Source organism: Marmota monax, unplaced genomic scaffold (genome assembly GCF_021218885.2).
Source record: "Marmota monax isolate L192 unplaced genomic scaffold, Marmota_monax_Labrador192_F-V1.1 WCK01_AAM20220418_F8-fsc00152, whole genome shotgun sequence".
NCBI lineage: Eukaryota > Metazoa > Chordata > Mammalia > Rodentia > Sciuridae > Marmota > Marmota monax.
In genome coordinates this window covers 1,485,712-1,498,179 of record NW_026694348.1, presented here as the reverse complement: position 1 = coordinate 1,498,179, position 12,468 = coordinate 1,485,712, and the positions used below count along the sequence as shown (strand labels likewise).

At 36.8% G+C, this 12,468-nt stretch overlaps 1 protein-coding gene across 4 annotated transcripts in view; it reads left to right on the top strand.

Moving 5' to 3' along the window:
• Positions 1-12,468, top strand: part of Znf385d (zinc finger protein 385D) — an 843,102-nt gene that overhangs the window by 747,806 nt on the left and 82,828 nt on the right. For all 4 annotated transcript variants that reach the window (XM_058586568.1, XM_058586567.1, XM_046467733.2 and 1 more), the window contains one exon: positions 10,951-11,113. In XM_058586568.1, coding sequence (XP_058442551.1) covers positions 10,951-11,113 — 163 coding nt within the window. The remainder of the gene's footprint in view (positions 1-10,950; positions 11,114-12,468) is intronic.

Here is a 12,468-nt window from a genome sequence, read left to right as displayed (position 1 = left end):
TTTTTGAAGTAACTAACAATGCATTCTTCTAAATAACCTGATAACTTGTAAGTAACCTTTCCTATGGAGGAAATTCCATACTGGAAGTAAAATTATTTATGTTGGGTATATAAATAAAATTAAGGGCCTGGTTGAGAGCTATGCCTTCTCATTTACAGCTCATTGATAACAGTATCAGGGTATATTTCCCTTCATTAACATGGGATCATAAGGATGTGAACCAAGAAATTGTACTCAACTGGAAAAATTTTAAAGATATATTAATAAGTAAATGCATTAGATTCTGTGATCTAATCTTTTGTATAATGGTATATAACTATCTTTCAACAAAGAGATATCAAATGCCTCTTATTTACCTCCTCATGGAAAAAAATTCATGAAAATCTGAAAAAAATCACTGCTAGACAAGTCATTTTTTTATTATTTTTAACTTTTAAGATTCTCTATACCATCACTAGCAATTAGAGAAATGCAAATCAAAATCAGAGTAAGATTTCATCCCACTCCAGTCAGAATGGCAGCTATCATGCATACAAACAACAATAAGTGTTGGCGAGGATGTGGGGAAAAAGGTACACTCTTATACTGCTGGTAGGAGTGCAAATTGGTACAGCCAATATGGAAAGCAGTATGGAGATTTCTTGGAAAACTGGGAATGGAACCACCATTTGACCCAGCTATCCCTTTCCTAGGTCTATACCCAAAGGACTTTAAAAAAAACTTACTATAGGGACACATCCACATCAGTGTTTATAGCAGCACAATTCACAATAGCTGAACTGTGGAACCAACCTAGATGCCCTTCAGTGGATGAATAGATTAAAATAAAAACTGTGGCATATATACACAGTAGAATATTACTCAGCAATAAAAGAGAATAAAATCATGGCATTTGCAGATAAATGGATGGAGTTAGAGAAGATAATGCTAAGTGAAGTTAGCCAATCCCAAAAAAACAAATGCTGAATGTTTTCTTTGATATAAGGAGGCTGATTTGTAATGGGATAGGGAGAAGTGAGCATGGGAGGAATAGACGAACTCTAGATAGGGCAGAGTTGTTGCATAGGGTTTTAAATGATGGTGGAATGTGATAATCATTATTATCCAAAGGACATATATAAAGACATGAATTGGTGTGAATATAGTATGTATACAACCAGAGATATGAAAAATTGTGCTGTATACGTGTAATAAGAATTATGCATTCCACTGTCATATGTAAAAAATAAATTAATACTATAAAAAAGATTTTTCATACCATGGATTTTATTTTAAAACTTAAAGTATTTAATATAACTCACTAATGTTATTACAAATGTTAACATCTTTGCTTTCATAAATGATAGAATCAAACAAGTGTGATTCTGGAGACTCACTCATAATATGAAAATACATTTTGGTAGAACTAAATTAAGATAATGGTGCTTAATTCAAAAAGAGAGTGTAGGAGAAATGAAAGCTTCTGGTAGCTGCTCCAATTAACAACTCCATGACCGAGCACTGAGATCCTCCATTTGTTCCAGACCTTTCCAAAATCCATGGTTTCAATAAATGGTTTAGCATTAAATTGTCCTATCCTGTATTACAGCCATGAACAATGTACATGTTGCAAAATCTAATGGACACTTCTGGCTCTCCTCTTACCTGAGTCACAGCAGCAGTCCATACTGATAAGCATTTCCTTCCAGAAGCTCTTATCTCTCTTGGCTTACATGATACCGGGTTCTTTAGGTTTTTATATTTCCATGTCTACATCTTCTTCATCTCCTTTTCTTGCTTGGATTCTTCTTCAACTATCAATATATTGAAATGTCCTAGGGGAGAAATTTTGTTTGAATACATAAATATTTAAATGAACAGATATAAAAACAAAACTAAATCCAGTCTTCAACCAAAAGGTCTGCCACCGATAGTTCAAGTTTCACGAAGTCGGAGAGCAAAGAGCCAGAGGCACCTGTGGAGCCCTTCTGCTTAAAAATTTGCTTGTAGAACAGTCCTGCAAAGGTGAATTCACAACTACCAATGAGCAACTTCAAATATAGAGGGTTCTGCAATTCTTTACTGAAAACCAAATTTTGGAAGAATCTTTACAAACTTTGCGCTTGATTTTTCTCTTTACTTCCATGCAGCTTGAATCACTGAATCATTCTTGAAGTTCTTTTGTTGTTTTAACACATTAAATTAGCTCATTACAGCTGAATATGTAGTGGAAAATAGCATCTGTTTACACTGTAATAATATAAAAATTACTTACCAGTAACAGAATAAAGAGCAATTTGCAAAAAGCTAATCATATTTGTGCACTTGTCTGCAAAAAGTAAATTGTTAATATATGCCCAAGGGGGAAAATCACTTGCTGGTTTTAAGCAGTAGAAGCTGTGATATTAACAAGCATCACTTAGAAAACTCTGGTATTTAAGATAGAAATGTCCCAACTTGTCATGAAAATACAATTATTGATCTTGTCAATGAACTCAAAAAATTTAGAGATTCAGGTAACAACATAGAAAATCAGATGTCCTATACATGGATTGATATTGTGTACTCAAAATTTTTTACTTATAAAAAATTATTATTTCTCTAATTATTATTTAGAGAAATTTTAATTTCACTTTTTCAGTGTTGATCAAAAATTCTTGATGTATTGGAAAAACACATTCAACATAGTGCCTGTTTTGCTGCCCCGAAGCATTCAGTACAACTTTAATAGATTAATTTAGAAAATGAAAATTAACATTTTAAAGTATTGAAAATAATGTAGACCAAAAAAAAAAGTGCAGCTTTTAGCTTGTTTCTTTGCATGTAGGAGGCTAACGTGCTTACATTTTATAATGGGCGAGACTGATAGAGCTCAGAAGACTGTACCTCAAAAGATGGTGCCTTCGCTCACTGAATGCTTTCAGCTGAAGGAAAGGGGCTTTATGACCTTGTCCTTTCCTTTTCCCTTTCCCTTTCTCATAGAAACTCGAATTCCTCTTCCTGATGGAAAGGTCATGGAAACTAGAAGTCATAAAAACTAGAAAGCATTTCCACGAAAGGCAGCCTAAAACAGAAATATTATTCAAACATCCCCCCACTTTTCTTTGTAGTAGCTGACAGTAAAGAAAGTCTCTGACCTACCTTGGATGTTAATAGACCCTAAGACCTTTATTCCAGAAGGGTCCCTGCCCCATACCTGGGAGGCCAAGGAAAACATGGACAGACAGGCTTTGCTGGATTCCCCACTCAGTATTTTATCATTAGGTCATGTTTTGTCTAATCATGTTTCCAAGCAACTGTCCATTTCTTCATCAAATCTAAAATACAGTTGCCCCTGAGTTTTCGTTCAGTAGATTTCTTTATTACATGAAATTTTGGCCAAATAAATCTTTCTGTGTTTCTCTTGTTAACCTGTCTTTTGTTATAAGAGTGCCCACTGTGATCCTTACGATAGGCAAGGAAATGTATCACACCTTTCCATTCCTATAAGGCTTTTATATATTTATAAAATTTTTAGAAATACAACTGAGTAGACCATTTCTCCTTTGGCTGTGACAGACAGAAGCAGATGGCATCTTCAAAAATAAGATCAGGTGGTGTTACATTTTTTCTCCTGTATTTATCAGGGGAAGAGAAAGAATCTTACATGCAATTAATCTGTAAATTTCCTTTTTTTCTAGATTCCAGGATGAAACCTATTCAACTAGCATCGTCTTCCTTTAGACATGTTAATAATATTCATTAAGACATTGCTCTTTTACATTCAGTCAGCCTTTGATTAGTACTCCCATTCTGCCTTCCTGCTTTTGACCTGCCCTTTAATAAGGTTCCTGTGAGAGGCTAATTCCATCCACTACAATTTTAACTCAGAACAACCTTACTGCCAGGTTTTGAGGACACCTTACTATAGCTTTCTGCAGCTGGGTTTTACCATTCTCCAGTCTGCTCTTCTGTGATGGTACTTGTAACATTATGAATTTAACCTCTAGAGACCAATGAAGAGATGAAATATTCTATGTGGCGGAGAGAAATGTGTTCTTTCTTTCTGATTAACGTATTCTGGTGTGAGGATGAGAAAAGATTCATTGAATCATGGAGATAGTAAGCACTGGAAGGAACGTCTTTTTGTTTTCTTAAGCTAAGTTTTGAAGTATACAGTGGCTGGATAAAGAATGTGTAAATATGTTATTCTGTCCACTGTCAGACGCAATCTTAGTTCATTCATTCAAATGTCGCAGCTGACCGAGGATTACGTTTCAGTGTTTAAATGGAAAAATATCTTTAATTTGTCTTACAAAATGGCATTTCTCAGTGACTTCAGTTACCATCTGTTGCTGATTAATTCCCCAATTTAGCTGCAGTCTCGACTTCATCTATAATCACCATACCACGTGGTACAATTATGTCTGGCCCACAATAACTGTTCAGTGAATCCTTTCTGAATAAATGAACAGATAGAAAATGTGAAGATGGGTGGGCTCTACCTACAGAGGTCCAGGTTCTGAGGATATTTGTGGTCTCATTCTCCATCGCTTCCCAGTGCGTTGAAAGTACAGACAACTGTTATGGTGTTTAATGTGGACAGGACATCAGGATCAAATATAAATCATTATTTTGTGGACCCAATGGATCTCCTTAATAATTGCACATTTTAGAGGTAATCTTTGGGATAAGATTATTAAAAGAATGATTCTTGGATTTTTTTTTAAATTACAGATTAAGAGTTTAACAAAACTATAGATGGGAGCCCTATAGTAGTTTATGGAGAAGTAGGAAATTTTGTCTTTTCTCTCAGTGTTTTTCTTCAGCTAATACAGGGTATATATTATGTGGATTTGTAGGGAAGAAAATGAGTTAATGATGTCATAATTCCTGCATATTTTTAGAACATAGTATATTTAAATTTAAAGTTTATAAGTGGTAGTAACAATAGTAGTATTTCTCAAGCACTGGGAATTTCTGTATGTATTTAAAAGAATTTGGTCGTTTACAAGCCTTTAAAACACAGAGTCATCATTGAAATCATTCATTGTATTTTCCTGGATTTTATAAAAGGGAAATTGTTAGTTATTCATTAAAATTTTAAAAAGTGAAACGATTTCCATATTATTCCCTTGCTATATCCCATGTGAAGAGAGCTCCCATAAATAGCACAATTTGTGGTTGATGATAAGCTTCCTCCCAGAGAAAAAAATAATAGTTTGTGTTTGTGCCAGATGCTTTTCCTGCATTAAGTGCCATAAAAATCCCCTGAAGTGTGTTCAACAGATAGGGCAAAGTGCCAAAGAATGGCAGAGAATTAAGTTGAACCCTGTTCACACACAAAATCCGTTGAGACACCATATGCATATTTCCATTTAAAAATCAAAATGTGAAATTAATTCAACGTGCATTTAACAGGCAACTATTTAGAGTTGTACAGTAGATCCTAGGGACAGAATGATGAGTATCATCAGGTCTTCCATTCTGTGTGATGAGATTTGCTCTTTGGAGACACAGGCACTTAACCCTTCTATGGCAGTGCCATAATACAGGCCCACCCAATACCAGAGGGGGGTGACATTAAAACATTACCAGGCAACAGAGGCACTGCAGGCAGAGGGAATTAGTCATACAAGGACTTGAGAATGATTTCTTCTTGTGGCATTGTCCTCATGAGAATGAGAGGGAGGGCTGTGGCTCATTTATCTACCCTATTAGTGGTTGTTCTTGCTAGAGAGCAGACCTTGTGACTGGGGGTGGGGTACATTGACCAGTGGACAGAATGGAGGATCAGAGGAAGTATGCATGTCATTTCCAGGATGCAAGTTTTTCTCTCCTGCTGACACCAACACCCGTAACAACTTGACCCTTAGACATAATTAGATTCAACATTTTTAATTCCTTCCAACCCTCTATAAATGGTATGTGACAAGCACAGACTGAGAGAAGTGTTAAGCTGTGGGCATTATGGAGGGATTTTGTGCACTGGTTGAGTAGTTAGAGTGGTTTTCCTGACTTTGCTTTGTTCTGTACAAACCTGAAATGTTTGCAGTTACATCACTAGGGTTAAAACTCATTCAAGGTCTCTGGTTTACATCCATCCAAAAAAAAAAAAAAAGAACTGCTCAAATTTAGTCAGAGTCTACATTCTTTTTGGCTGGATGAAACCTTGTGTGCCAGTTTCCAAATCCCACTGTTGTTTCATGCCCCCCCCCCCAAACAGGGCTCCATCATTAGCATTCAAGGAGGCAGCTGTTTAGGTTCCACCTATACAAAAGCAGTGGTTGCTTCCACGACAGGAACCAGGCAGAAACTCTCAAATTATGCTTTTCTCAATTCCAGTAAGCACCCACTATTTTATTATTCACATTTGATACTTGAAAACATTAAATACTTTATGTTTGGAGATCACGAAGTTTGTAGACGACTTGTGAAGCTTTGAAAAGATAAGTGAATCCATCTAGATTAGTTCTCCTAACTGTATTAGTACTTAGTGGGGGAAAAAAAAGTATCTTCTTTGCTTATAAAAATTAGACTTAACTTAATGTATCTGAGAAAATGTGACATGCCTCTCCCTTTTCTCTATGTTTAGATGTTTTCCTCCCAGTGGTGTAGGAAAATCACTCTACTTTGGGAGTATTATCTTTTTTTTTTTTTCTGTTCCCATGGCTGCTACTGTTCATTCCTGTATTGAAGAGCACAGAAGACAGAAAAACATTCAAAGTAAAGCATCAATCACTGGCGCTCACAAAGAATACTCTTAATTGAATCATGTTTTTTTTTTTTTTACATTGGGACACAATGCGAGTCAATTTTCATTTTATTCTTAATGTACTCTGCTACTTAAATTTAACCATACAATCACAAGATAAGAAATTATTAAATGTTCTACATGGGACATATTATTAAGTAATAAAAATATCTATGCCACAAGAACAATGAAATTATTCTACCTTTAAATTTCTTCTTCAAATATTTTGGTAAATATAGTAACAGGAAAAGTGCTCTTAGCTAGCTTACCAGAGAGATTTTTTTTGTTTGTTGGCTGTCCAGTGGCTTCCCTAGACTAAAGAGAGAGGGGCAAAAAGAATGTACCTAGGCATTGCTAACACCAAATCAGTTTAATGAAAATAAAACAGTGAATTTAGATATTTCTAAATAATGAAGTTTTGGAAGTTATGACACAGGGCTTAGTTGCTGTTTTTTGTTTTTAATATATTCTTATAGTTGTTGATGTACCTCTATTTTATTAATTTATTTATATGTAATTCTAAGAATTGAACCCAGTGCCTCATACATGTGCCTCTACCATTGAGCCAAACCCCGGCCCACAGGCTTAGTTTTTACTTACTATTATAGAGAATTATTATAGAGCTGTGTTTCCTTCAACCCTTAAAGACTGGATCATTGCAAAGCACTCAATTTAGAAGTAAAAGTAATGGTGTCAGAGTTCATGCTGCAACAATAATTACCTTGGAGAGAAAAGGTAAAACCAGGAAAGAAAAATCACAAGGAGTTGGCAATCATTTCCACTTTCGTTCTGGAATTTTAAGGAGGTTTCCAAGGTTAATTTGCTGTTTTGAGTTCTCCCCTCTTGGATAGAAGTTCCCCAATTACATGTAATTCTGGGCTATTTTTGACTGCCTTTTTTGGACTTTTTCTTAAGGAAATTAACTTGATACTTTTCTTGAGTAATATGTATTGCACACATGTAGACATATAAATATGTAAAGGTACAAATATAAATTTGTGTGTGTTTCAAAATGACAGAACCTCTCTCTCAACTGTTAACCATTTGTGGATTTATCTACTTAAAAATTTTAGTTGTGTATAAGCAAAGTGCCATTTTGAAATATGGAGGTTAAAATTTGAAGACTGGAAAGTCTGACTGGCTATTGATAGTTAGGACATGGCAATGACATCTAAAATGGCATCATTCTATTCTATAGGAATATGTATGCCTGTCTCTAGAATCAGCACTTGCCTTTGGGATGACTAGTTAGATTTCATGGTGCCATATGCTATTTTAAGATTAGTATAGTGATATTTATGCATTGCTATCCCATTTATTCCTCCAAAGTCAGTGGTTAAAGCCTACATTTTACTGTTTGGATCACATCTATGTGAGATGCAATATAATATTAGCGTGCTTGCTTATTTAACCAAGTAGTCATTCCTGTGAAAAATGATCATTTGCTGTGTCTGGATGGTTCCCAGGTTTCTGCAAATGACGATTCAGAGACTGACTACTAAATACTCAGAAACAATTTCAGGCACAACATAGTATGCTTATGGAAGTTATGACCATTCTGTACCTATATGCCTAAAGATGAGGCAGAAGAGGCCCAAATAGACATCTCTGGAAAACTGCTCCTTTTTAAAAATCTCTCTGCAGAGTTCCTATTTAGGTGTCAACTTTGTCTGGAGTTAGAGAAAGATTAGATATCACTGAATAATCTATCCATTCTAAAGAGAACTGCCTGGGTTTTCTGCCGTGACACAGGAGCACACCTTTATACAACATACCTGAATCAAGGTGAACCTGTGAGCTGTGGGTTCAATATATATACATTAGAAGCATTTGGACTAGGGAAACTTAAGAACAACCCTCACATTCTAAAGTCATCAAATAAAAATCAATGGAGAAATTGGTTCTCTGCCTACATCAGGTTTCAAATTTGGATGCCACCTTTACCCGCAACACCAGCCCCCACACAATCACAATCACATAGGTCTCCTCTGCTGCCATCACCCCACTACACTTCATCTCCCCTGTATTCTACATGCCCTGGTCTCTTGATAGCACTTTGAACCTTTCTGTCACTTGACATCCCCCCCCCCCAAATTTGGAGGAGCAATCACCTTTTTAAAAAATCAGATATTGTGTGATTAAACTAGTCATCAGCATACTTTGAGACTATCATTTGATGACCAGGTGGATGTGAGTATTCAGTTTGTTTTATTTTGTATTTCAAAATATTGGGTGTCTCCATTGTGAACCTACCAGCTACGGGTCATTTTGTCACCTGCTCCTCACCACGACTTCCTTGCTGGAGGGACCTGTTCTGTCTGTACTTGTGCAGAATGGGGTTTTGGCTTCTTTGTGGAATTTGCTTCTTTTTGTTCATTCTGGGAGTTCTATTGGAGTAAGTTTAGTTTCAACAACAGTGAAATTCACTTGGCCTCTGGTATGTTAAAATGGTCTTGTCTAATAGTAAATAAAACTGAGTGTAGATTTTCTAGGAAACCTTTAAAATTTATATTTTGGATGTATAAGTGGAGGTAGCGCTAGTATTTGATAACCAATCTTTTAATATACATTATAAAAACATTTACTTCTGTCCCCAGGTCCCTGGGTACCAGCATAGAGAAGAGAGGAGCTTTGTTTTAAGGGAAGCTCTATAGCCAGGAAAGATGACCAACTATCTAGACCATAGCAAATAGCTCCCAAAAGATTTGGTTTATAAAAAGGAAAACTGAGCAGGATAAAAGACACAAAAACCTATCTATCACAGTGACTTTCCCCACTTAGAATCAAACCAACCTAAACTTATCACTGGTTTCTTAATTAACTACAGCATGTCTTAACTTCTATTTTGGTTCACACTATGTCCTTTTTTGGTGTTCTGTGTTGTTGGAAAACTTGTAACTGATGCATGAGTGTGCTCTCTGTTCAAACTGTTTCTAATATATAATTTCCTTGTCCAGTGTTCTTTCAATAAGGGTACCTCGTCCTGTGAGATATCTTGTTGGAATGATGCAAATGAAGGTGCACTCTATTTATTTATTTACCAAAAGACACTAAACTGCAGCACCCTGCCCATTGCAGGTGGTGGAGTGAAGAGAAGAATGTGAATATTATTATTATTATTATTATTATTATTATTGCTGCAAAATGGAACATTTAGTTTAAATAAGCATGGGAAGTAATGTCTGATCTAATAGAAATAGTCTGCCACTGAGATTTTTTTTTGGGGGGGGAGATGAATTTTTGTAAAGATTTTGACCTGAAAAACCTGATCTAAGTATCTCCCTGCCCACCCTCACAAACCTCCTCTTCTCCACCTCCCTTCAGCCCAAAGTCCTTTTTCTTTTAAATCAATATTAATATCTATATATTTTTTAAAGATGATTTTATATTGCAATTATCACATCTCTTTAGTAAACCCACCCCCAAATAAAATAGTGCTAAGAAATATAAACATGGGCAACATATATCCCTGTTTTTTTTTTTTTTTTTAAAAAAAAATCTCTACAGGCATAGGCAAAAGTATTGCATTAGCCCCTTTAGGAAGCTGGAATACCTTGGAGACTTCTGACAATGGACTGTGGCATGAAAGATCCATGTGTTGAAAGAGTGACACTATCTTGAATTTCTCAGGCTATCCCTCGTTGGTAGCAAAGAGAAAGATGGAATCATAAAACTGCCCAGCTTCCATGTGACCCCAGCTGTACCTAGGCATTGCATTCACTTTTGCATTCTCAAGCTTCAACCTCAGTCTCCAGGGTGCCCACTTCCCTTGTTATGTTTGAATTTTCCTGGCAGACACCCGTTGGAGACTATATTAATAAGACACATGGTAGAAAAAGAAAACAGATTTCCTGAGCCAAGGAGATGAGAGCCACTCTTTTTCTGGGCCCCTTGTTAATCTTTGGGAGCCCAGACTCTTCAGTGGCAGAACAAAAAGCAACCCAGGTGTAAATTCTTAAATTTTTTTTTTCACTTGCTCCACCAAAAAATGTCATGGATGTGATAATATTTAGCTGCATTTCTCTTAAGACAAACCAGAAAATATTTCTTGTTTCTGTCCTACGGTTTTAGAACTTGATTTCCATTGCTTTCTAGCATCATTCTAAATAGAATCCCACTGCTTGGCCACCGCCATCATGGTACCTGTTATTGAAAGGGAGTCTGTATTTGCAGTAATACAGAGAATGCCAGTTTAGAAATGAGCCTGATTGCATGGTTCATTTTGTTCTCCTTTGTAGAGCCAGGCTGCGGCCCACTACAAAGGCACGAAACATGCCAAGAAGCTCAAAGCACTGGAAGCCATGAAAAATAAGCAGAAATCTGTAACTGCCAAGGACAGCGCAAAGACTACCTTCACCACCATCACTACCAATACCATCAATACCAGCTCTGACAAAACAGGTTAAGCGATGATCTTTGTTGTTGTTGTCGTCGTTGTCGTTGTCATTGTTTGGGGGTTCCCTCCCTTGTCTAACCCCATGTCTGTTTAATGATGTGCCTGCCACATTGATTCACGCTTGAACCATCTTTCTGTACAATGGTAACTGTTTCCTCTCATTTTTCCAGTATCCTTAGTTATAGTCCACATTTTGCGTGGTGAAAGGGTCCTGTGGCTTTTAGAGGAGCACAGTAGTCACAAAGGCCATGTGGAAGCCATGTCCACAATATTCCTTTTTTATGAAGTGAACCTTTTCAGTGTATCCTTCGCCTCTTGCACACAATCCCTTAGCTTATTTCCACACGGCAGATTTGATTTAACCGTGAGTACACAGCAGAGTATGCCAAATGAATCGAGAAGGCCCGATTAAGAGCATTATTACTGACAGGCTTTATTCTCATAAATTCCAAACATTGCATTGTTTTAACTAGTGGCTGTGTGATTCTGGGCTCGTTATGGCTGGGTAACTTTCCCTCTGCATATACAGGTAAGTGTTATTGATACCAATTACTCTTTTTAACAGAGTCTTCGTGGTGAAATGATGGCCTCTGAATGGCCCCTTGGGATTGCTCCTCTAAAGGACCAGTTTATTCACACATAGCAGGGAAAGCCAGGGGGCTTTCTCTAAGCTGGCATTTTAAAAAATAAGGCTGCTGGTCCTCCAATTTTATATAAAAGGAAGTCCTGTACGATGCATGGATGTCCCTTTAATAAATTACTGTCTGTAACACAAGAACTAGTAGAAATTGGTTGCTTTCCATTTTATACAATGGAGAGGGCAATGGTGAAGAACAGGAAATGTTCATCTCCTCACTGACGGGAATGTCTTAAACTAGAAGAGAATCTTTTGCCATGACTGGGGCAAATGTAGAATGCTGAGTAGTAAACAAATAGAACAAATTAAAACAACTTCATCACACCTGGAATGTCCACTGGACACATATAAGCCCCTCCAAGGATCTGAGGTGATGCTTGATGCCTATTTGATTCTAAACGGGATACTGCTACTCTCCCTGAGCTCCCTTGGCATGTTGCATGTGTTTTTCCCAGGTAGTACTGGCAGAGGATGCATGATGCCCCCTCCTTTTGAGATCCCTGTGCACTCCCTGAATCTGGATGCTCCTGTCATCTCTGTGCTCTGATACCTGGTCTGATGTGTTGAAGATCCTTCTGTAAACTGTCTCTTGAAGTGAATGAACCTTCTTGGAGCCCTTTGATTCTCTGATGTATCCAAATTTGTGCCACCACACTCTAAAGGGGATATGGGGAAGTGCTTGTCAGATTCATTTCTGGTATCCAGAACAAGAGCCGGATTATG